The 27,058-nt window shown below is 39.9% G+C and overlaps 1 protein-coding gene across 1 annotated transcript; it reads right to left on the minus strand.

Moving 5' to 3' along the window:
- Positions 1–10,770: 10,770 nt before the first annotated feature.
- Positions 10,771–17,569, minus strand: LOC124066782 (COUP transcription factor 2-like). Its single transcript, XM_046403585.1, has 3 exons — positions 16,666–17,569; positions 14,927–15,451; positions 10,771–12,736 (listed from the first exon to the last, which is right to left on the minus strand). The coding sequence occupies exons 1-3, from the start codon at positions 17,156–17,158 to the stop codon at positions 12,462–12,464; spliced, it is 1,293 nt and encodes a 430-aa protein (XP_046259541.1). The 5' UTR covers positions 17,159–17,569; the 3' UTR covers positions 10,771–12,461.
- Between the last annotated feature and the right edge of the window lie 9,489 nt (positions 17,570–27,058).

The raw sequence follows: 27,058 nt of genomic DNA on the forward strand, positions 1-27,058 counted from the left end.
AAGCTACAGAGCACCCTGTATTTTGTTTTGTTTTTTGCAACACTATAATGCAGCTCATGATTAACAATGTAATGTAGTAGTATGAATCAGACCCCACAAGAATACTTATCAGCTCTCACTAGTACTTGCATGTATGCAGAGTTGAGGAAATCTAAACAGTGAACAATGGAGTGACAATTGGACAGTTTTGTAAATTTAAACTGGGGGAATAAAACAACAAACCGAAATGGAAATTGGGGAAATGGTGTTTTGTTCCTGAATATTTCTGAAAATACTTGCATACAACAATGTAGTTTTGGGGTTATGGTTAGCTCTAAGGAAAGGAGTATGAATAATAAGGGACATGTCAATCATTTATAAAGCCTCAATGGAATTATTGTGGTTAACCCACTGCTACCCACTAAAACTGTTTTAGATATACTTTAGAGCTTTATGTAGGTGTTATGGAGGAGAACCTTGGCCAGACACAATATAACTATACAATAAAGAACAAAAAATGTACATTGTGCTTCCACTTATTAGCCAGCTGTGATCTTTCTTTAAATGTAACCAAGTAATTATTTTGCCTGAATCTAACCAAGCCTTACAGTATGGTCAGTCAAGCATCTTTTGCCCAGTAGGATTCAAATAACAAAATTAGACATGAGCTGCATTATAAAGTGCTATCTTGTTTTCTCAGAGACTTCAATTACTTAAACTGCAAGGCAAAAGCAAAGTAGAGCCCACCATCATCAAAATGGAAAATATCTTAAATAAAGAACATGGCTAGCACATCAAATAGTGGTCTACATTCTCTGCTTTAAACTCATATGATAAGCTATGGTGCTTTTGATACATCTTTGAGTGTGAATAAGGCATTGTGTAAATACTGTGCAGCCTGTGCCTCAGCAGCGTGCAGCCAAAATGTACAAACCTGCTCATCTGATGCCTGCAGACTGACAAGATGTTGTCATTTGGTCAGTGTTAAAAATTAAATTCATTATTAATGAGTTATCAGACTAGACTTGCAAAACAAGCTTAGAGGGAACATTGTTGCATCTACAGTATCTATATCTAAGATATCTATAATTTTTAATATTTTTTATATGCATTTCTAAGTATATTCAGCTTAGAAATACATCGTTAATCTTTTCTCACTCACATAATAAGACAAGGAGAAAAACACCAGCAGCAGCAATGGATGCTCTATTGCTAAACAATAGAAAATTCCCACGTTACCCCGTTGACATCCTTATACAAGGAGATGGAAAAAAAGTTTCTAGCACAGCCAGAGAAATGATTCTGGTGTATCAGGGGAGTTTGGGAGAGGGGAGAGAGAGGAGAGATGGTTACTAGATTCTCAGCATGTCCACATATGACAGTCCTTCGCCCAGGGCTGGCCGGCGCAGCGACATTGTGTGCCTGTCATAGCTGCCCTTCAACAGCAGATGAAGCTGTCAGCAGGACGATGACTTTATTCTGACAGCCGCTCCACCCTCTCTCTTCAGAGCGTTGCAAATAAATATGTTGGGTTTCAAAGCTGCCAAGGCAGACGTTGGACAGTGGGTCAGCAGGCCAAACGCAGAGCAAAAGCATTCCCTTCCCCTCGTAACCTGTTCTCAATGAGCCTGGTCACCTCGCCAGGGCACCCATTCAGCAGGAGCCATCCAAAGGGCCCCAGGGCCCCAGATCTCACACACTGCCTGCCGGGGGAGTTCTGTGAGCCTCTCTCTCTCTCTCTCTCTCTCTCTCTCTCTTTCTCTCTCTCTCTGACAGCCGTCACTCTCTCTCTCCCTCACTCTCTGTGCATCTCTGTGTTTGCCACCATTGAAGAGCCAAAAATATTCTCAGCAGAGAGAAACAGTGAGAACACCAGGCAGTTCAAACCATTTATGACAGAAAGTGATGGAATGACCCCTCCTCACTGACTCAGCGACAAAAAAGAGACATTTATTCATGAAGTTTCTCTGGATAGTAAATTCAAAATTTCATCCTCAGAGCAACATGCAGGTACAAGAAAAAGCACTGGTTTGTATTTTGTTGTTTGAATGGAAGTGACAGACCATCTGCAGTGTGAGAGCTTCTCTTCCTTCTCCTCTCACCTCCTTTTTTTCCTCTTGTGTAAGACACAAAATCATGACCCTCTTTTCAGCTCACTTCATATTCATTTTGAGAAATAACAAATACAAAAACAAAAAGAGATCAGTTATGTTGAACTATTTAATGAGGGTTTTCACATGTATTTACAGTAATTTGTGCATATTGATCTGTAAACTTTTAGTATGATTGATCAAGAAAACTGTTTTGATTTTCTCTTTGATTTTGACAGTAAACTTTTGGTTTTGGACTTTTGGAATTTGAAAGCCATTAGTTTAAGAAGTATAAGAAAGAAAAATAACAGATCGGGTTATCAGTTAACTTATTTAATCAGTAAACATCATTTAAACGTATACCTACAGTCTAAACTTTTTATTTGAGAAGCTGCAGTTCAAGGTATGGTCATCACTTCGGTCCAAAAACCAGTTTAATGCACTAGTTCCGTTAATTGTAGCTAATGAATTATATTCTGTAAACCTGCTCATTCATTGCATCACTTGGACTCCATAATGAGTCTGTGTATGTGTGTCACTGTGTTAGTATGTTAGTGCCACCAGTTGAGAGGGAAAGCACAGAGACTGATGGAGGAAAACGAAAGTGAGGCAGTATCCTGTTTGTTTACAACGCTGAGATCCTTTTGCCTTAGTGAATGTATTTGGGGCATTTTTGTCTTTATTTGATAGCAGCAGTGGGATAATTGTGTCAAAATGAAGTACAACCACTGTGACCCAAATCTTACATGATGCACTCTGCTACAGCTCTTCTACACCGTTAAGGGTTAAACACTGTGTAAAGCAATACTTCATTTGAACTTTATTTTTAGGGTGTCTTACAGATGTTAAAGAGAACAATCATTTCAAGCTGTGAGATGAAAACAAATTCTGGGACCCACCAATTTAAATACAGTACATTTCACTTACTCTGTTATTACATAACAGATTACAGCCTCCAGTTACATAACACAGCTAAAAGGACAGACTCTCTTTGCACGCAACCAAATGCAAAACAGCTAGTTTTTGGATTAAGATTCATTTCCTCCATTTGTTTGACATCATGGACATTGTGGGGACTTTCTGACAAATTTATATTTAGATTATTAAATCAAACATCATCAGTATGCCTTCATTATTATTACTAAATGATAGAAAGTGAGACATAGTCACACAGAAACTTTACTTTAAATACAAACTATTAAACAACTTTGTAAGGAGACATTATGTAAACTAAATTAATTATAATTCAGCTGAATTTGCCCTCAGGCTAATTTCCTTCCTCACAAAAGGAACCATAACATTTCAACCTTGAAGCAAACAAGCATTTCCTGTGCAAATCCATAAATAAGCAGCTGCAGCAGACAGGACAGTCCATTCCCAATAAAACCCTGCACCACATGCCAAGTGATGACTTAAGGTTTACAGGAGAAGACCAGTGTCATTTAGGCACTTTTGTTTTTCATTGCATGTGGTGTGCAAGTTACAGGTTTTTTTTGTTTTGTTTTTTTATAAATGAATCTGCGTGTCATTACCTTAATAAAAAGACATGAAGCACAGAGGCAACAGACCGTGTTCATCCAATCTGAGATCTCCTCCAGTCCAATAAAAGGTTTCAGACACAATGAGGTAATGATAAAATCAGGAAGTTTGACTAAACCAAATGAGGGCTCCATGCTCACTGTGATGAATAATCAGCTTTGTGAAACATGCTCTCAGAGAACTAATGGCTGCAAATGGTTTCCTGGGAATGGATAAATGAACCATCACACCTGTGGCCGTGCTGACTGTTTGTCAGTAAAAATGTAAAGCAGGAGGAGAATCTGAACCATTGATTCAAAGTCAAAACAGAACAAAACAATCTGGATCTGGTTTCTCCAGTTCTGGGCTTATTGTTTGATATTTTTATTATCATTATCTAAAACAAATGGCTTTCACTGGGGAGTAATCATGCACATTTTTAAAAACTATTTTAATTGTCATATTTTCAGCCTGTTGCTTGCAGTTCCATGTACCCAGAGCCCCACCCCCTCACCCCACATGCCTCCAAATAATAGGTCTATTCCTTAGAAAAGAGAGAGAAATAAAAGAACAAAACTAAAAACTTTTGAACTGAAAGAGGTTGAGGGATGTGATTGGTTCTCTGATCTACCGTCATCACAGATCCTCGATCAGCCTGATTACAGACAACCCCTATAGTCAGGAGAGGTGAAAGGTCACAGCACACAGACAATGTTCCTGTGACCCGTGAATGATCACTGACGATTAAGAAGTGCTAAGACGGGAATCAAAGTCTCTCCGTCTTTGTGAGGAACAATGCTGCGCGATAGGCAACAGCAAACATTGGAGTAAAATGTATCCTAGAATTCCCCTGTGTTGACACTGTGCTGACATGCCAGTGTTATCTCATATCACTGCAGGCACTGTAGACATCACAAATGTCTACATGTATCATTGTTCCGTGCCACTGAGAGGCTACAACATATAGTTATATACAGAAGATCAGTGACAGCTTTTAACAGGTCTGCAAGATAGGCAGATTCTGTACTTTTCTGACTCAATGAAGTGCTTGTTTGACAAGCGATTAAATGCAGAGGGTTACACTGTGCTATAGTACAGACAGTGTGGGTTCCTGTGACCCAATGATTATGATATATGTAGGTCTATATTGTCATATATATCATATATCATATATATATGTATATATATATATATGAAACATGACAAGGGGCCCCAACTGGACAGCATTTTTTTGTGAGAGGCCAAAAAAAAATAGCAACTAGTACCTATACCTGTTAGATGAATGTAGTGGAGCAATACACAATGTACATAATATTTCCCTCCAGCTTCTACGTAATAAGATAAAATGGACGTACTCAAGTAAAATGCAAGTAACTCAAAATTGCACTTGAGGACAGCACTCACACATACGCTGAAGCTGATGTTCCACTAACTTTCTTTGTATAAGCAGTTTTAAACAGGAATCTGCCTGTAATAAAGGTTACTAACACAAAAAACAGTGATTGACTTAAATGTTTTGGACTTTCATTTCATCATTTCATACTTTGATATTTATGACAAGCACAGAGACTTAACTGTGGCCTACTTCTGTCTCTGGTCTGGTTTGACTTTACCATAAAATCTAGTTTAAGTGCTCGCACAATTTTCTTCATCCCAGTATGATTTCCCCTTTTGCCCCAAATGCCTTTTCTAAAAGGAACATTTGCATCTTAATGGATCTTAGCAACAGCAGAGGCCCTCTCAGCACTGTGCTTTTCAGAGTCACATGTACGGTTGCAACAGTTTGTATTAACAAACAAACAAACAAAAAATACTATTTCACATGTCAGATTAATACCAGTTCCAGGAAGCTTGTTTCGATTGTGTTGTAAAAACAGATCACTGATAGCAATGTATTAGCAGGGGATTAACATGACTTTCGCCCTGCTTTCTGTGCACAATAAAGCTTTAATCTAGACCCTGACTGGGAGGCCGGGCTACAAGGCCGGGCCAATGAGGGGCCTTGGTGCGCGTAGCATACCTCCGCCCATGGGTGTATCCTTCAGTGGTGGTGGTGGTGCAGCCGGGTCTGGCAACAGACGCAGTGACAGACGCGCCCCTGGGATTCCACCTGTCAGCCGCAAACGTACTAATCGACAGGCCTCGTATAAGCTGAACTCTCTGTCACCTCTCTGTCAAATCTTCATCCTCTCATTCGTCTGACAGATTCCCTCTGCGCACCCCCACATTCTTCTTATCCATCCCAAACTCCGCCCAACCACCAGCCTGCATAACACACACCAACATCAACATTTCATGTCTGCTGCACCCAAGCTAGATTCATTTTCTCATGTAAAAAAGGAAACGAAAATTTTTCTGCGCGGCTTCTTCCTGCTACTGAAACAAACCCCAGGCCCCCCTCCAACTCCCTGCCTTTCAGCTTTAATGTGACAGAGGTGGGCTTTAATGTTTGGTAGTAATTGGGTAGAAGAGGGAGAGACTGTTTGGGAGGAGGAGGAGGAGCAGGAGGAAGGGTCATGGTCAGGTTTCTCATGGAGGTTATTCTGCATCTGTCTCTTAGCAACGACAGGCCACTCTTTGTACAGTCCTCGAGTTGATTGGTGCGTTTTTTTTCCCCCTCCTTGGTGTCTGAAATGTTTTGCGAGGGGGGGTCCTCGGCAGACAGGCTTCCTCCAACATTCTTTTGAGAATTTGTTTCCACAAGCATCAGATGGGCTCGCTGAGGCGTGGCACACGCTGCAGCCTCCCTCTGAGTAAGTGTCTCTTATTCAGAAAATGAAAAAATTCAGATCAGTGGTCCTTTAAAGATAACTGGTCTATGATTGGTAATTACAGTTTTTTAATCTTTAGGTTATGAAGTTTGGTTAAATGACATGAAGTCAGGTGACTGCACTTGTTCATCCTTGAGCATCTCACCACTATCTTATCCCCTTTTCCTAAGCCAGTGTCACTGAAAGGGCAGCCAGGGGTCAAAGGTCACTGGAAGGAGCCAGGGGAACCTCTTGATTCACACCGTCAGCTTGAAGACATCAGCGCAGGGAGCCACAGTGGCATGATGTCAGTCAGACACATAGAACAGGATTAAAAGGGCAATCTGGGGACAAGGAAGAGAAATAAAGGAAAGACCTTGTCCTCTTTTCCCAGCAGCTTGAATTTGCACATATAGACAGACAGACAGACAGATAAACCTCTCCTAATTCACACACTATACTGAAGCGGACTGAAACAATATGTTTCCAATAACTAAATGACAAAAAATGGACTGGTCAAGTGGAGCTATTGATCAGCCTAAATAAGAGTTTTCTTTGATCTGATGAAGGTTCTGTGTTAGATGTGGATGAGATTTATAGCTTTTGAACGGGGTTTCCACACAAAATGTGAAATTGGTTCTCAGATGTTTTCGCCCGCAGGTCCGTTAAATGCCAGCTTCCAGACAGATGGAGCGTCATTTCAGCCATGAAAGTGCTTTTAATTCTCCTGATTGTAGAGAACGCCGCAGTAACGCCACATTTAAATCAATGAAGTTGCTCAGAGACTTCAGAGCAACTGCACTTTTATTGACTTGTAACATGTTTAATATGTAACGTCTGGTGGTGAAAGCCTATCAGCAGTATATAAGTTCATGTGTTTTTGAGAAAAGAGGATTCTGGTTGTTTCGGCTTCATTCTAATCTTAAGCCTGAAAAAAAGCGTTAAGCCAATATACAGTGTTTATTATTTTATGTAATTATTATCTGAATAGGACAAACTTCAGGGCTGAGGCTAACCTTTACATTTATCACAATAAAAGCACAGGATAGCAAATAACTAGGCTACCTAAATAAATAAGTGAGTAAGGCAATCAGTAACAAACAAACAAATAAATAAATAATTTGAAGAGATGCAATATTGGAAACCTTAAATAAAACTGAAGAATACAAAAGATGAAAAAGATATGTAATCAAATATAATTTTGCTGTATAAACATCAAGGGATTTATGGAGATAAAATACCACAAAGTAGGATTAAGCTTTTTTCCATCTCAAACGCTTACACTGCGTGATTGTATGAATATTTATTGTTTATTGTTGTTGTTGTTTTTCCACTTTGAAACTAATGTTGCTTTTTAAAATTCATAAATTCCCAACATTGCATTTTGTTGTTAACAGTTAGTGAAAATATTTCTGCACAGATCTGATCTCTTATGCTTTTAAATGGAATGTGTTTCACTATGAAAATGAAATTGTTTTTCCATCCAGACTTACTTTTTCTCAAGAGTAGCTTGAGAAATACATGTTTAAAGAAAATAATAAGACTAATTCCTAAAGAATCATAAACTTTAAAAAAGAACAAGTAGTGGAAACGCACGAAGGAAGAATTGAAATGTTTATGTCGGATATCACAAAGTCAAGTTCGTTCCATTGTTTCTTCTGAGAAATCTAATAATATTGACTGATTGAACCGTTCGGTGTGAAACTTACATTAATGTGCAGCAATAAAAAAAATGTCTCTGAGTTATTAAATGTTAAATGCTTGAAATAGAAAGTATGAAATGTTATTCAACAGCGCTTATCAGTCAGACTATCGCCTACAGGCTGCGCTTCCGGTTGGGCTGATTAACAAACACGACTCAAGCAGAGAGACTTTTACCTCAACCAAACCAATGAAACATGTTAGAAAACTACAGGAGCACAGGGGGAAATGAGGCCTGGAGATGTGGACTTTCAGCGTTCACCGACTGCTTTTGAATGAGAAGTTAGACAGCAACAACAAACGTTACTGATGTGACGTTTATCAGTCCGGACGGGACTGAGTCGTGTGGTGGCTTCGTATGAGAGCTTTGCTTTGTGTGTACGCATCTATATATCTATATCTATATCTATATCTATCTATCTATCTGTATAGATAGATAGATAGATATTCTGACAACACACATTCGTGTGCGCAAAACAGAGTCGCTTTCCCCACCGTTTCATTTCAAACCAACAGGCCTAATTATCCCAAACCTTTTCTTTTTCCTTTGAAAATCTTCAGAATATCTATAATGACGATTTTTTTATGACGGTGAAATATTTCTAAACATTTAAAAAAAATTATATACACAGGCCAAATAATAGTGTTGAAATTAGATTTTGTGGAGGGCTGTGAACCAGTTAGGCATCATTATAGATTTGAGAGTTACAGTTATTATGGTTATTGCTTTAAAGCGTGTCACTGAAACGGCTTCACAAGCCGCAGTCAGCACTTATTTCACATCACAAACAAACTACAGCAGGACAGCCGGTAACCACACTAAATTGCCTGTTTCATTCATTAACATATGTAGGCCTAATTCATGGGCATAATTAGATATGATGGATTTAATTTCATAACTCTTATTGTAATAGGTACAAGGTGACAAAGGTGAAATAACACAAAAAGCCTGCCTTTGCGGATAACAGACAGCTGGGAAGCGATGCAGCTGTGATGCTCTATTGCAAAACAAATGACTGCAACTATAGCTTATAGATTCGACGTCTTTTTCAAAGCCCACGATATCATTTTTTTCTGGAAACTTATAACAGTAGTTAACAGGGTAAAATTAATTTTAGCCTAAGTGTTTTTAGCACCATTTCAACTTTTCCAAAAACTTGCCAGGAGCGCCTTGGCCTGCCTCATAAAGCTAGCTAATAAATGAAATATCAGTGACTGCTATACTCGGTTACGTTCACACAAAAGGTTTGATTTGCATCGTAAATAAGCTAAATTTCATTAATCTACACAAAAAAACTGAAGGATGACATTTGGGTGGGCCATTATCAGATTGTGAAGATTATTTTATTTGACAAATATATTTTCAGTGTGTTGAGTGTATGATATTGCTTATATTCTTATAATATTCTTCTTCCACACACACACGCACACACACACACGCTGATACATTCATACATACAAGAAAAATGATCTGATTGGCTCTGCGTTTTCATTCCCGGAAGCTGATTGGCTAAGTCCACACCGTACTGCGTAAATACTGAGTTACCCACGAAGAAGCAGAGAGACGATGAGAGTCTTTGCTCCCTGGTTTGCGACTCGGACCAATCTCAGAAAAGTGACGCAAATACGGAAGCAAATGAAAAATTCATTGAGCAACAGTGGCGCTAACTGTCCTGCCAGTCTGAACTGCACGGATTTTCCCCCGCCATTGCACCATACACTGAGCCTATTCCTTGGCATTTTCTTCTTTTGGACCTGTACGTGTGTGGGAAAATGCTCCATTGTTTTATGTTGGCCCTTTGGCCCAGAACACCCAGGGGCCGTCGAGCGCCCAGCTTCATCCTCCTCAGGGTAAACTGTTGTGACAGAGCACTCAGGGGCCCCTCATTAGCTCTCTGTCCACTAAGAAGCAAAGAAGCTGCTTTAATCCTCTCTGTCCTCCTCAATCTGGCAACACAGGCGCGATTATGATTCCATTTTCGTTCTGCTCTCTTCATTATGCAGAGTTTAACCACCTTTATGAATTAATATAATCCTCAATAGCAAAAAAAAAAACAAAACAAAACAAAACAAAAGTTTGTTAAGAGATATTAACTTAGTTATGAAGTATTAGCTGGCTGGTTTAACTCAGGTGAAGAGAAACGTATGTATTTTATAGTAGGTTATGGGTGTTTTTATGCCTGTTCAACTATTTTTATACACTTTGAATTGTGATTAATATGTACAAAATCAGTTTGGTCCAAAAATTGTTAGTAAGACGTCACAGTGAAATACAAAATCATCTGTTTTAAATTAAAATTGGGTGAACAGTGTGTGTGTGTGTGTGCTGTGGTATTGTGGGTTTTGTCAGTGTTCCTAAAATATTTCAGCCGGTCATCTATCCGATCAAGCTCAGTTTAGCGTGACTGCAAGACAAAAGTTCCTTCTGCAGGTCTACGAATAAGTCAGCTGCAAATAAGTCTTGACAAACACACAAGGCCTGTTGACAGCAAGCAATTAGTTTGATTAAAATGTCTGATTAGTGACAATATTGACAATATTACAGTCAAACAGGCTCCAGAACACCACACAGCTCTGCTTGGCTTTCAGCTTTGGTACAGAAACCCATGTGCTCGCTCACACACACACACACACACACGTATAAACACACGTTTTGTCTTGTTTTGAGAGTGGGGGTAGTCATAAACAACACTGAATTGAAATGGCAAAATAAACCAAATACACTTTATTTATAAATCTTGAGTTATAATTTAATACGGTACCAATATGTTAACCAATATGCTTTCACAGTACATCAGAGTGGTTGTCAAAAAGAAGTAAACACAAATACACACACTCTGTCTCTCTCTCTCTCTCTCACACACACACACACACATAGATGCACACACTCACTTTCAGTTACCCTGCAGTGGTCTATTGTGCCATTAAGCAGCATGGGCTCATAAATGCATGAATTATAATGAAACAGATTTGTACACTTGACCTGGGATGTTGCGTACAGTTTGTTTATCTCATGTAGAAACTGTAGTTATGGTATACATCAGGCCCAGTGCTCTTAAATCTCTCTGAGACAGTCAGTGTAAAAGACCTGGAAATATAAATGAATCAGAAGTGTTTGGTAATGCATTCATCGTTAATCCAGTAAAGTAATGTCATTACTTTTCCTTGCAAAAAAGTTAGCAGTCAAAAGAAAAAAAAAAACAACTTTGACCTTAACCACGCTGCATATAAAAATGGCAGATCAACGTACAGCTATCTAACATTCAGCCTCTTTTCCCCTTATCGGTTTAGCCTTATCATCATCAGCTCCATTTTGATAAAAAAATAACCGAAAAGTTCAATTGCTCACAGTGGACAAATTTACAAATTTGATGAGAAATAAATATAACGCTCTTGAGTTTCTGACCATTCATAAGAGAAAACAACTTACTGTTGAAGTGTGGGCAGCAAAAAGAGTAAAATGAAGCAGTACTGCAAGAGAAAATTATTATTTCTGCCAGGAATTATTGACTAAAACATTCAGGAAATATTCATGTAAGAAAGTAATGATATTACCCATGCTTTACTCAGCGCAACCTAACTCTGATCACGAGAAGTGCATTTTCCAAACATTTTTCTTCTATTTTTCTTCTCCTTCTTTGTATGTCATTGATGCAAAAAGAACAAGAATCCAAAGTAACTCAAACAGAGCATCATCTCTCCATTCTGTTTGTACACAATTGACCAAAGAGGTTTAAATCAGATGATGTTGGGTTTCAAACACCTGCGTTAAATCTTTCTGAAATGTTCCTTAATTCCAAAGTGCCATGTCTGGAAGGTTTGAAAGAAAAACTAAAACAAAACAAAACAAAAACAAGACAAATAAAAACAAAATGACACAAGACAATCCCTGCAGTTTTCTCACTGGCCGGGGAAAAATACGTAAAACATTTGAAAAAGGAGCCAAAACATAATTTACAAGCACGATAAATATACACACAGGGTCCAATAAATATTGTTTGTTATCCCAAAAACCATAGACAGTCAGTGTTCACCACACTACAAAAAATGTCCATCATAACCAGTCATTTCATGTAATGAAATATAGTTTGTCTTTGAACAAGAAAGATATTCTGCCAGTGAGTCCAAATCGTTTAGCATCAGCAAAAGGGTTAATTTGCTTCAGGAAGCAGACTAACAGGGACGTAGTGCAGAATAAGGCAGATCTCTCCCCTGGTATCAAGAAAATGGTGGTTGGTACAGGAAAAATTATGAATTTGAGATTTTTTTTTTTTTTTTTTACATTGAAGATGTAAATGTCTCGTTCCCATGGCAGTTTTTGTCCCTTGTTCGAAGCAACAGTAATTTTATACCACATGGAAATGACTTGATTTGAGGTGTGGAGTCTTTCCTGACCTTAGTGGCAATGCTGTAGCTTTCTCCTCTATTGAATAGGCATGTAGGGCCAGTTGAAGCTGCTTCCAGACAGCAGCATGTCCCTTATCAGAGTCTCTATGGGGGTTTTGCCCACCAGACGGACGAAGAAAAGCTGCTCTATGACAGAAGAAGAGACGGTGCGCAGGGAAGGCAAGCGGAGCAGCAGCTTCCCAAACCTGTTAGGCTGGTTGGGATATTGGCTCCTCACGTACTCCTCTAAAGCACACTGGGATTTCTCCTGCAGACCCTCCACATGGGCAACGTCCGACAGACCACAAGCATCTACAGACAGACAGCAAGGAAAAACACAGAGAGGAGAAGAAGCGGTCAAGACCAGGAGTTGAACCAGGCACTGAAAGGAAGGCCAGCAAAGTGAGGAACAGTTTAATGCAGCAGCTGTGTCACTATGTTAGCACAGACTGACTACAGCACACGGCAGCATAGGAAGGACACAACAAAGTTGGTGGTTGATGGAGTCTTATATGAATATAGGTGATCTATGAACATCCCAGGCAAAAAAAAACAAAAAAAAAAACACTAGAAACAAACAAGCAAGGAAAAAAAAACAGAAAAGAAAAACAAACGTTTTGCTGCTGAAAGTGAAATTGTTTTTCACCTACTTTGTCAGTGATCAACGCATTAATGTAAAAAGCAGAATTACAGACTACTCAAATCGTTAATTATTCTATAAGCAGATCAAAGTAATTCTGGGTAAGATAGTAACAGAAAATTGAAGAAAGCCCCTCACCCCACCCATTTATTTAAGAATATATGAATCAGTTAGTCAGACATGGTCAAGTAATCATGTATGATATCTCATCTCGTCTTATGGCATCTGGGATCACAGAGCTATCGCTTGCATTAAAATCAAAAACCTGATGTTCAGAACTAGAAATAAGCAATCTATCACAGCACATCAGCTGAGTGTCTATTGTTTTACTGTGAAAGACCTTTACACACACAGTGTGTGTAGTATTTCTACACACGGCAGTGCCCTCAGTTTGCACTGTAACGCTGCAGGCCGGGTGGCAGCAGGAGTTAAAGACTGGTCTCTGTGTCCCAGTTTAAAGACACGTGTTCAGACGTGCTCATGGGGACTAAAACGCTCCTGCATAGACCTACGTAGGCCTGCCCTGCATACTACCTACATTTTCTTTGGTTTAGCCATCAATACTATCCTGACTGCTGCTAAAAAGCTCTGAATTAACTAGTGTGCATTTTTCAACATGGTGAGGACCCACAGTTTCACTTATTTAAGTAAAGGTCTTTCATAAAAGACCTCACCTTATTATGTAGACAGCAATGGCAAGAATTAGACAGAAAAATTGGCATTTTTCCTATTTATTTTAATTAACAATTTGATAAGAAATAAATACATTTAAAACCTCGAAATTAACTTCTCTTAATTTAACCGCTTACTATTTGGGGCTTAAAATAAATAATAAATAGATAACTAGATAAAAAAGGTCTTTGATAAAGTGTTATTTTGTCAATTTCAAGCAACAATGGAAAGAAATATCTGATGCTTTCAAATGTTTTCATTTCATTTGTTTTCATTTGGCTTGATGATTGATACAACAGATTTTATATTTTAGGTGTTGCAGGGATTTGATGCAGTGCATAAACCAACAAAAATCCACTTATAACATCTTAAATGTTAAAATAAAAATAAACATAAACATAACCTTCATCATACTGATAAACTTGATACTCTGGAGGCTGATAAACTTTGCAGATTAACGTCATTATAGAAATTTCATGTTACAGGACATTTCGAAAGGAAAAAAGATTTTCTTCTCTTTTTTTCTTTTCTTACCTTCTTTATTGACTTTTTTATCGTGATGGTGGAGGTCTGAGTTATGATAAAACTGAAATTTGTAGGAATAAATCTATTTTGTATCTAATATTTTTTTCTTATTAAGTAAAATGAAGAAGACTATAAACGAATCTTTACGCTAGTTTTAGCGTATTTTTATTTTTGCGTATTTCACGAAAATACACATTTACATAATGTTCTGAAACAAAGGGCATTCGTGGTTTTCGGAGAAAAAAAAACTAATTTCTGTGAATGTGAGCTATATTTAGAGGATTTAACAAGCTTATCATTTCTCGCTACACCGATGTTCACATCGGCATCATTACCATCAAAATATTCGTTTTCTAAATATATTTTTTGGGGGTTATTTTTGGCCGTTTCCTTCGGAACAGAACGGTCGTAACGCTTTTTAAATAAAAATCTAATGGTCATGGTTCATCCACCTTTTATTTTCCACTTCTCTACAATAATGTCTCTTGAATCAAAATCTCCTTTTGTTCATATTGCTGGCTTGGATTTTCTTTTCTTTTCTTTTTTTCTTTTCTTTTTTTTTGCACACTTCTGAACTTCAGTGTACCCAAGTGAAAAGCTTTGGCTAATAACACGTCTCAGCCATCCGGGCTCCCGTGTTTGGGGTGTAGAGAAGGAAAGTTTACCTGTGGTGAACAGCACGATGGCCTTAATGCAGCTGTACTCTGCCGAATCCACGTGCAGCACCTTCAGCTTCTCCACCTGCTCCTGGAAGACCCGGATGTGGTCCATGAAGGCCACCACCCGGTCCGCGGACATCGGGGAGGCGTGGAGGCCGGCGGCGGCCAGCAGCGGGGCGACATGAACGGGCATGGAGCACTGGGCGGCGTTCAGGACGAACAGTTCGCTCCAGGTGAGGCGGAGCAGAGCCACCTGGTCCGTTACCTGCAGGTCCGGGAAGAAAGGGATGTTGCGAGCCCACTCCACGGCGCTGAAGAGCATCCGGGCCGCTAGCTCACAGATGTTCTCTATGCCCATGATGTTGTTGCTCTGCAGGCACTGGGAGCCGAACCTGGAGGTCGGGTAGGGCTCGGCCCGCAGGAGGAGTGAGATGTATCCCGACAGGTATGAATGACACTGTAGAGGGTCTCCGTTCGTCAGAGCAAACTGGCCGTGGTAAGACTGGGTAGGAAGCCTGCCCCTCTGAACAGCTGTAACGAAAAACAGCAGAAATACATATCAAGTCCAGCTGGAAAGCGACTAATGGGGCCTACAACACAGATTATATTTACAGAAAAAAACGGTAAAATGCACGAGACGCCTTGAAAGATCTTGAAAACTCCCACACATTGTTGCCTTTTAACCATTTGAGTTCATTTTTGCGGTCAGTGGTAGCCTATGGCATGAATAAGTGTTTTAGACACTTCCTGGAGAAACGTCCCAATCAGCTCAGCGCTCGTGAATCACGGCCTGCAGGTAACGGCATGCAAGATTTTTCAAATATTCTGCGCAGTTATTCAAAATTGTTTAAATTCAAGAAGTGTCTTGTTTGCACCTTGAACTCATTTCCTCTGATATTAGCTACTGTCTGGCGAGTACCTAGCTTGTAGCCTGTTCTAATGGTAGCCTGTGTTTTTTACTCATTAATTTTTGATGGTGAAATATGCATTCAGTTGTATTTGAATTTACAACAAAACTGTTCTTATAACCCTCAAATACCACTGAGTCATTTTGGATGCGCATTAAGGCCACAGTAGGCTACGCTGGGCCTGTGCTACCGGCACGCATTATGAATACGAGTACACACACACAGACACACACACACACACACACAGTGCACAGTCCACATGCAAACTCAGAAACGACCAAAAACGTCACAGACACAAGCGTTGCAATTTAAACAAAGTAATATTAAAAAAGAAAAAAAAAACATGTTAAACGCAGCAAAATTACTGAACACGTGACACTTAAAGAAGCTTCGGGTTGTCTCGGCCACACAGTGGACACGTAAGACGGACATAAAGCGCACCAAAATATAGCCGACTACACATGCTACAAGATGCTAGCTGGAACACGCTAATCTCTGTAATATCACTGGCTAGACAGTGGAGACAATGTAAGCAGCGGTATTGGAGACAATAGTGTAATATGCATAGAATATGAACTAGCGGATAAAATCTCTTCACTGTCGTAGACTAGACAAAGGCAACACAAATGGCCGTGTCCACCAAGAAATTAGACACAAGCTATAGCTACATATGTAGCATGCACAACATTTAAAGCAGTTTATAAGAGAGACGTGTGGTCAAAGAAAATAATGTAGATAAATACAGAGAACTGCGTGAAACTGGTCCCGAGTCATCTACTCCTGGGTAATATGATGTGATAATACCGATACTAACAACAGCAGGATGCCAGCCCGTACCTTCCCTCCTCATGCCGACTTTGAGGCATTTCTTGAGGCGACAGTACTGGCACTGGTTGCGGTGGTGCTGGTCTACGGGACAGTTCCTGTTGGCCCTGCAGGTGTAGGTCAGGTTCCTCCTCACGCTGCGTTTAAAGAAGCTCTTACATCCCTCGCATGTGAACTGTCCGTAGTGCTTCCCGCTGGATTTATCCCCGCACACGATGCACTCGATCTGCTGGCTCTGCTGTTTGTCCATGGACGAGGAGGAGGAGGAGGAAGAGGTGGTGTTGCTGTTATTGTTGGTCGCGGTGGTGGTGCTGGACGGATTGGGCGGCGGTACACCCTGGGGTGCTGCTGCTGCTGCCGGGGGTATTTCCAGAGAGGGCGCCGGGTTCATGTGTCCCGTCAGCTCCCCGGGCAGAGACAGTGGTGCGACCTGGGACACCGGGGAGGACAGGGTCCCAGGAGTGTCCCCGACGCCCTCGGTGTTTCTCCACGCCACCATGGCCATGTCGACTGTCCAAAACTTTGCGCGCCCAACTTTCCTGTTTTTAAGCGATAATTAACGCGCACGATTTGTCTGTGTGAATCACTAATACACACTCAAGGAAACTGCGACATTGTCTGATAAAATAAAATACAAGTTACGCCTTAAAATTCGGATATAGCTCATAAAATAACGGAAATATAATTATAACGCGCGGCTTCACAACATTAAGAATGGGCAGTCACCCAGAAGCAGCTTCGGCACGCTGCAAATCCAAAAAGAAAGCTTCATTCAGACCGAGATAACATCCACAAAGGGTAAGATAAAGACAGACAACACTGAGCCAAAATCCACGGAGGAATGCAACGTGATCCCCAAAAAAAATCTACAATCTGATCCTTTTTGTCTTGTGTGTCCAGCTTTAAACACAACACCTTGCCAGCGGATCCTGCGCCAGAGATGGAGTCGCCGGACCAGGCTTTCCAGACGCTCCCTGCTCTCCCGATCAGAAGTTACATTAAAAAGACAACGGAGAGAGAGAGAGAGCGGGGGAAAGAGAGGGTGATGGATGATGATTTTTATGATGCTTTGCTCCGGGACGGAGGAGGAGAGTGGTGCGTCCACACGTCACGGGCTGTGACTCGGTTACGTCAGTGTTGGGGGCGGAGTTTACGGGTAAGCTGGTCTGAGAGCAGCAGCGTGGGGATCCAGCTAGATTTCTGTTGATACACACACTGCTGAGTGTAGTGTATAGAGTTTTTTACCTCCCCCTTCATGTGATCTTTTCCGGGTGTCATCTCGCTCTGTCTTTGTGTGCGTGCATGCATGTATGCATGCGTGCTCGCGCGCGCGCATGTGCGTGCGTGTTGCACCTCTTACTTGACTTCAACGCTGATAGTGATTCTGTCAGACCATCGTCTCTCACTTCTAAACCCTTAAATGTAAGGAGAGGACATAGGCCTACTTTAGCTCACACTTCATTAGTCACACATCAGGAGCGCAACTGACAGCGGCAGCAGCCGATCGTAACTGCAGAAATGTGACGCCACCTAGTGTCACCACTAAATTACACAGAAAATCACTCATGACTGTAGGATGCAGTCGGCTTAACATGGCTTGAGGGCGTAAAGTGTCAGTTGACATATATAATATAGTTGACATATATGGACAGTATGTTTCCCTCACAGCTCTGTTGGTGTATTTCAACCCCAGCTGTAATTCTACTTGAGTAGACGGCCTTTGCTCAGTCCACACAGGTTAACAGGTGAGGAATAACAAACTTTACTGAATGAACTGTTTTTTAATTACAAGGTTGTAATCTGAGCATAGTCCCCTTTTTTGATTTGCATGTGAAAGATTGTTTGCAAAATGATGCAAAATAACTTTGATTTTTAGTAATTGAAGAAGTTGTTACTTTGACTTTAAATGATTTTTGTATTGATGCTATATTTCCTAGAAAAGAAAAAAACAGCTATGATATTGTGTTGCTGTTTTTCATCCACTACTGTAGCCACCATGGTGTCATTTCTCATTGTTATAACCAAAGATATTTATAATCACCAACAATACATAAATATTTAAAAAATGTACAGAAAACCAAAGGCTCTTCCATTCCTGTACTGTCACAGAAATAATATTCACTCACACTGTCCTGATTCAGCACACACATTATGTTTTATCTTTTTTAAGATTTCATATGCATATGTAAATATGTGTTCTACTAGCTCTAATGTTCCTAATTGGTACAGCTAATATCTAATAAACTATATAAGAAAAATAGATGAAACTTAATGTATGTCACACTGCATGATCGTACATAGAAATGAATATCCAAAACATGTACAGTGTTGTCTTACTGTACCGGCCATGTTGCCAGAATTAAATGCTAGATCTCTATGTTTCTGTAAATGACAGATATCTTTTCTGTCTTTCATGTGTATCACTTCAACATTTTCAGAATTTTTGAAATAGCATGTTAGCTGTATATGAGATGAATTTCTCATCAGGAGGTGGAGGGGTTGGCAGTAGGATGACTCCTTTGCATGATGGCTATATGAAGAGACAGATTGCCAGACTGACAGATTTAGTGACCACTGGAAATTTTTGTTGCACCAGCAGCCGATATTTTGAAGGTAATGTTGTGAGATTTTTCAGTCAAGTGGATTTTATCAATAAGAGAGTATGTTTGGGGGGGATCAAAACCAGGTATTTTAAGGCAAAACATGATCTTTTCCTAAACTTAACTCAATGTATTTTGTACCTTGGCCTAATCAGACCTTAAGCACAGATTTGTCACATACAAGTAGTACACTAAAGACATGTAAGATTTTCACATATCAAACAAAAAGTTTGATATCATGCCTGGTTTTCAGAAGTGTACCGTGCTAACACTAATTCTGGTGACTGGACTGCTTTTAGCTACACACACACACACACACACACACACACAAAACAAGATCTGCTCTGCCTGATAACAAAACACATGGCTGACGTTCAAGACCAATCAAAAGTGGAAGGTCAAGGCTAAAGTGTTTACTACGCTGCATTACTCCACAGTTCAATGCACTGAACTGTCCCCTCCACACCCTATTTAGTGACAAGTCCAGTTAACATTAATCACAGGTTTAGGAGTTTGAAGATGATAAATCCCCTCTCTTTTGGGTGATCTGATGCCCTATAAGACATATCGCATGTGGGACCTGAAAGGTAGCCAATTGGAGACAAAGTGAGGGAGAGTATGGACAGGAGCGACCTGCTGTGTGTGAGCAAGACCACCTGCATGTGAGGCCGTTTACAGAACAGTGAGAGGCAGCGCTGACTTGCTGCTCAGAGGAGACCTGCAGCGTTTTCTTGTTTTTTTTGGGGATTTTTTTTGGTTTCAAGGTGCCGATGTAAACATACATGGTTGAATTACAGCTCCCTCCCAGCAAGCTCTTTACCCCTTACAACCACCATATGGTTATCTGTTTAATCCACCAAGTGTTTATTAATAGGACAGATACAGTAGAAGAACAAGTCTGCTCGAGGTGAGAAAGATGGGTCAGTGACAGGCTCTGTGTTCATCCACTGGAAACCTAGAGGACGCACACACATACACACACATGTATATATATACACACACACACACAAGGGTCAAAAGTACCACAGAATAATGTAATTTTTCTGAAAATCTTGAGATTGCTAAAAAAGTGGCAGTATTTCAGTTAAAAGATACTCCAGAATTAAAGTTTTTTTAGAACAGTGCACATTATGGTCCTCTAGGAAAATGTAGTAGTATGTAGTATGTATGTAAGTGTAGTAGTAGACTATTCTTGGTATTCTGAGTAAATGGCCTTGGTGTAAGCTTATTATGTTAATGAGATTAATGGTTGTATACTAAAAGTATCCTGCAGCCTCTCTCAAACCCTCCAGCAGATATCGCCTGCTGGTGTTTCAGCTCAGTGAGCGTGCAGAAATGGGAATGTCATGAACGTCACCAAAGATAATGGAAACATATGGTTGTATGGTAAAAATCAAATGACCAGCATTAGGTAGGCCTTTTGCAGAACGTAGTGTGCCAAGCAACCAAAAAAAGTTTTTTCATTTAACAAACAGTAAGCTGTGTTCTATGCTCTCATATGACAGCAAACCGTATCTGCAAATCATATCTGTTCTATTAGGTGTGCTTATATTCATTTATCTTTGTTTGTGTGTGTGTTTCCAAATGAATCTGCTCACTACAAGGTCAGGGGATTGTCTTGCTATACTGCTGTTGAGTTTTTTGGAGCTTTGAGCACCACAAGCAAAGTGCTGTCTAGTTCCATTACATTCAAGAGAAGACAGACATATTTGTAGTCTCCAGTACTCAGTAACTCACACCAAAACAATCTAAATGAACAAAAAAGGCCTAAAACACTTGTGTACATTGACTCTAGCAGGATTCAAAATGAAGAATGAAGAGCGTGTATACTGAGTGACGTTAAACAGTTGTTGATCGGTATTTCCGTCATGCTCTTAAGTTCAGAGATCTGACAATGGATGCTGGACATTAAACTTTGCCTCCATGGTCCCCTCCTAGCAGCCACTGAAACAAAGCTGTACTCTCTTAGGTTGCTAAGCGGGGTCAAATCCTGGAAGAAGAGTAGCAATAACTTGTCATTTACATGAGCGCACCTCGGTCACTGCTTCACTTAAAACCACTTGATGGCCTCTCACCTTTGATTAAATCCCAGACAGCTGACCCCTGACTCCCGTTGTAGCATTCATCATGAAGTAAATTTCATGCTTGAGAGACACAAGTCGGTGTGCAATGATAACGCATCACCAACAGTCTTAGCAGAGCCATCCTGGCAAAGTGTAGGGATCCTCATTAGGACGTGTACAGAGCGCTACTTAACCTTTGACCTCAGACAAGAACTCGTTATCTGGCTCAAGATTAACCCACGGAGCTGATTAGATGATCAAAATGCATATAATTCAACTTTGAACTGAGACAAAATCTTTACAGTTAAATAATCCAGATTTTTTGAAGAATCTGCTGTCCTTAACAAGTGACACTATTGCTGTGTTTATAGCACCAAACGTACTTCAGTCATTTTGCTTGTGTTAACGTCCTCACATTCTTCTGGAGTGCATAGTAAGATAATTCCATTCAGAAATTGGAGAAGCGTATTAATTGCATTTATACTTACAAAGAGGAGAATACTAGCTATTTAAAAATACAGGTTGTTCTGTGTAATGTGTTGTTATTGGTGCTCTTTTAATGACTGATACAGACAGTAACAGCTTTATGTGAGGAAAATGCAAATGTTCTAAATCCTGTTTAGGTGGAATGAAGATTATCCACCTTCTTATCTGTTACTTTTGTCAGCTACAGTATACAGTATAGATGTTTTACCTAACATTTACAATTATGAAAGAGTATCTTCTATTGCTGTATATTAAAATTACACTACAGTAGATGTGGATGAGTTTGGCTCACTTAGTAGCTATAGTAGTATCACTTGGAGAGACAACTACAATCTGCAGTATTGATAATAATCGATCATGACATTACAACTATTTACTAAGAAGAATCGCTTTATTGGCAGTATATATATTTTTAAGAATTCTTCTTCTGCATTTGACCCATCCTTAGTTGAACACACATGCAACACCCAGCAAATTACATGCAGTGAAACACACAGGAGCAGTGGGCTGCATCAAGCGCCTGGGGAGCAAATAGTTGGTTAAGCACCTTAAATAATGTGTAAATAAAATAATAAAAATAGTAATAATGATAAGTGTCATGTTTGACCCACCTATTGAAGAGTAGAGGTTTCTATCACCTATCCATCTAAGAGTTTATGAAACGTTTCAGCAATTGCTAGGTGTCACTTACTCAAGTGGTTTGCTTCAGTTGGTGAGCAGCAGTGAAACTCTTGAAGTATGACTGTAAGGAGGGCAGAATTTGGTGCTTCTGGGAAGTTTCCGTGTTGTCCTTGATCTGTCCATTGGTGGCCACTGCAGGGAGGTGATGCTGGGATGCTGTGATGTACTGAGTGTTACATTGGTTCAGACGGCTTGGCGAAGGCCAGGAGGGACATGAACAGTTGGAGGCTTGTCTGAATGACACAAAATCTCAAAAGCAGATTCTTTCTTGGTACTTTTCAAGGTCAGGTGGCATAAATGACAGTAATTCAGAGAGACTGTCCCTTTGCATCTGTCTGCATTTGGAGTAGAGGATGAGGGTACAGGTTGCATGTGCATAGTCCTTTTAAACAAGCAATATGCATTATTACATGTGGAAAGTAGGAGATAGTGTAATGGTTTTACCTTTTTATATACACCATCCTTTCCATCCTCTTAACACTGACTTGTTTCTACATTTTTGTAGGCAAAAAGACTCTCCCTTTCACTTTTCTACCACAGGACCAAATGTCATTTGAAGCAAAGACACTTCTTTTGTCCTTCACAGCGGCACATTTCCTCAGACTAAGAACACCATCCAGTGTTTTGATTGATCATGTATTTGTATCTATTCATAGAGGCCAGATTCATCATTCCAATTTGTCAAGTTGCTGGAGTGCTGAGTTAATTATGTGCAGGAGAGCCTGAAAAAGAGGACAACCTCCTGTTTAGACTCATCTGAGGTTTCTCCACCTCACCTTGGCTCCAAACGAGCAGCCAGAGCTTCACTGGTCTGCAGGAGCTGCTTGGCACCATGGGTAATTAGTGTGATGAATGCTTTAGCGGAACAAATAGTGGCAGTCGCCTGTCTCGCTCATCGTGTGGCTGTGCTGTCGTAGCTTAGGGACTGCAGGCTCATCAGGGTAATGGATGATTCTGCAACAGGGCTATCCCTCAACTAACAGTGCCACTACTGAGCAGGAAGCATGGAGTTTTACTTTTTTTTTTCCCTTACTGAAATTGTGTTTTTACATTCCTGAAGACATCTGTGTTTGTTATGGATGGCAAGTGCATGTTTGGCAGGTTACTAACAACCAATAACTGTCTGGAATCATGTAATAAAGAGTGTGTTGTAAAAAGTACTGTAATAAAAAGTGTTTTTCAAGATCTTGACACACAGAAAATGCTTGCTGATGGGGGAATGTTGAGCTCTCTGTACTACAAAATTGAAGCATGGTCTAGACCTGCCCCTAATTGGAAAGTGTTATGAGATAACTTTTGTTGTGAATTGGCGCTATATAAATAAACTGAATTGAATTGAATGACTTGACACAAATCTAAATATGTTTTTTTTTTGTGCGTGTGTGTGATTTTCTTTCCATGCAGCCTCTCAGGACTTCTCACATGGATATGCAAACATCTTCATACTAATCCTCTGTGGGATTCCTTTTCATGCCTGGGCTGTAGAGCCAGCACTGCTGAAATGATGGATCACATTATTAGATTAGAGGACAGCAAAGACTGTGAGCAACTGGATTTGCAATTCACGGCCTCTTTTGTATGTAGACCTTTTCTGCATGAAAGGGATAATTGGGCCGTTGTCACAGAGTCAGAGATTGTTTTTTTAACAATGCGAGGAACCTTGCAATAAATCAGGTCAGCTGTCAGAATCACGTCACAAGACAAGGCATTAGTCAAATATGCAGAATAATCCTTTTGCATACCATGTAAAGAGGAATATATCATCATTTATTTGAAGTCAGGCAAGTCCATATATCCTAATTTTTCCAACAAATGAAGGGCATATGCTTATTTTGTCTTCTGGATGAACATGAGGGCAGAGGCAGCCATGAAGGTCTGGCTCTTTGTGCTGTCATTTCAGTATCAGTAATGGCCTGTGCTTACTCTGTGCCTTGACTTCTCAACCCACTGTGACAGTGAATAATATGCTGCACATAAGGCTGAATTCTCAGCCATGTCATGCGTGTAGTGGAAGCTGAAATGGTTGACTGCCACAGACAGGTAATCCATAGCTTTATCAGTTAAAAAACAAAAAAAACACCCAAGTTCAGTGAAATGTTTCGATAGCAGCCAGGCCCACAGCTAACAGGGCATGAAAGACAGGCGAGGTTGTGGAAAGGTTGTTTTGGGGTCCAGGAGGTGAGACTTTGGGGATGTGGACACGTCAGTCCAGCAGAGTCTGCGGGTCAATGTGAAGACAAGTGGAAGACACATTTCTCTGTCAGCACGCAGAGAGCCTACACGGGTTCAGGCTTTTGTCGTGAAGTCCCAAGTCATTGAGTCAATAGCCAAGGAGCATGACACAACCTCTCACAGTCACTCGGCATCAAGCGAAACAGGGAATGGCATGCTTTCCATTTCACTGCACTGTGGCCCCGGCAAGACCCCATCTGCACTTGAGAAACAGGAGGGCTCTCAGCTTCAGCTCTCGCATAAAAGCAACGCTGCAACCTGGCCCTGAACACATATATCGTTCCTTCAAAGCGGCGGAACAAGGTGATCCACTGGTCAATCCATAACCCCGGCTATTATCTCCGCTGGCTGTCAGCGGGGAGGCCGGGGGATAACCAGAGGGCTTGGATGACAGGAAATTAGATCAAGGCATAGCACAAGCACATTTCGATTAAACTGATGTCAGGATTTATCTTCTTCTAGTGCATCTAGATGAGAAATGAAAATGTGACCTTTTACTATATCTGACCAAGCATTGAACAAGGGAATACAGCCCTTTATCACAAGCAATGACACTATATGTCAAATAGAAAACTATATTATGCATTTAAAAATGTCTAAACAAATTAAAATGAAGTATTCCCTATTCTGCAAATCACCATCTACTGCACTAGTTACCAACCTTTTTGCTTGTGACTCTTACAACCAACACATTGAATTTCTAATGACCCCAAGTTAGACACCATATGAACAGTATATGACAGCTGTGAGCACTTCAGCCAAAGAGTGATGACCCCTTCTCAGATCGGTTGTAATCATAGTCCTACAAAGGTAAAACTATATGTTGTTTCACAATGTAAAAGCAAAGATTTGAAAAAATAGATATAATTTGAAATATATATTCTATCTATATTTCTCTATCATCTCAGGGCCCCTAAGATTTATTGCATGACCCCTTTGTGGAGTGCCAACTCCCAGGTTTGGAATATCTATCTAATGCATGAAGCATACACAGAGACACAAATTAATTTTCCTTTAGCTAAATACTGATATTTTGTGAGTGTATTTCACATATTTTCCAGTGTTGCAACTAAGGAAGGCCATGAAATTTGCTATATCTGTAGATTCATGGTCCTGCAGAGAATGAATCCTACTGACTTTTTCCTCAGTGTTGTCCTGAGGTTGATTATCATGAAATTTGGGGCAAACACTAATGTTCAGATTAGAATTTATTATAAAAACTTGGGCAACATCGTTGGGTCAAAATTTTAATCTGTCAGGTTTTTTGGTTTATAACTAAATACCTGCGCACCTAATGATGTACATGCTAATGTTACCATACTAAAACATTAAACTATGATAGTGATGGACAATACCTGCTTGTCTTTATAGTCACTGTGGGTGTGTTAGCATGCTAATATTAGCATTTAGCTGAAAGCACGGGTGTGCCTAAGCACAGCCTTCTACACCACTAATCATTCAAACACGTAAACATTATCTGGTGAAACATTTCTCCAGTTGCTTAATGGTGCCAATGTTTGCTGGATGGAGAGTTGATGTTATTCTGGCATACTGGATATGAAAACTGATATTACGGTGATGTGAAAACCACCTCAGAGTGACAGTGAGATGTGATTAAAATCATCATAGGTTTGTCGATAATAGTCAGGCAGGAAAGGTCATGTTAAAAACAAAAATAGCATATTTAATGTATTTACAATAAACATACAATCATGTAATCTTTTCCAAGAAATCTACAGAACATAAAACTTTTAATATAAATTCATATAATTTAAAGATAAAACAAATCAATGAAGCAATCGAGCATATCTAAAAATCTTTAGTGATGCTTTGAAAATATAGGTGATATTTTCCTGTTTCAATGCCCTTTTCTTCTCAAAGGTCCACCTGCAAAGAGCCATGAAATTCACACATTGAATACCACCCACAACATTAGCAAACACACCACTCTAAAACCATCACTAACATGGTTAGCACAAGGTTTCACTTTAATCAAAGGCAACATGCTGCCTAAAGGCTCAAACCAAAGGATTATCTATCTACATACGAAGAGTTTGCTTCCATAACTGTCCATTGGTGTCAATGATGTGAATGGTAAACCTCACAACTTTTTTGACCAAAAATGTTGTATTTTGGTAGTAAACTCTTCATATGTCAAAACTTCTGTCACTAAAGATCCGCTATAAAAATCAGCCTGCTGTTATTACAAGGCGAGGTCATCAAAAGAGAGTAATGAAAAAAATAGGATGTAAAAAAAAGATTTATGCTCCAAAGTTATTTTCTCATTACAAGGCAAAACAGTCCTGTCGCCGCAGGTGAATACAAGGACAAGCAAGTGCTGTC

This window comes from Scatophagus argus, chromosome 1, assembly GCF_020382885.2.
Source record: "Scatophagus argus isolate fScaArg1 chromosome 1, fScaArg1.pri, whole genome shotgun sequence".
Taxonomy (NCBI): domain Eukaryota; kingdom Metazoa; phylum Chordata; class Actinopteri; family Scatophagidae; genus Scatophagus; species Scatophagus argus.

Bases quoted from the DNA above. Each gene is read 5' to 3' on its own strand.
- LOC124066782 (XM_046403585.1), bottom strand. From the start codon at position 17,158: ATGGCCATGGTGGCGTGGAGAAACACCGAGGGCGTCGGGGACACTCCT. The intron at 15,452-16,665 runs GTACGGGCTGGC...TTTTCGTTACAG, and splicing joins AGTCGGCATGAGGAGGGAAG to CTGTTCAGAGGGGCAGGCTT. The intron at 12,737-14,926 runs GTAAACTTTCCT...GTCTGTCTGTAG, and splicing joins CATCGTGCTGTTCACCACAG to ATGCTTGTGGTCTGTCGGAC.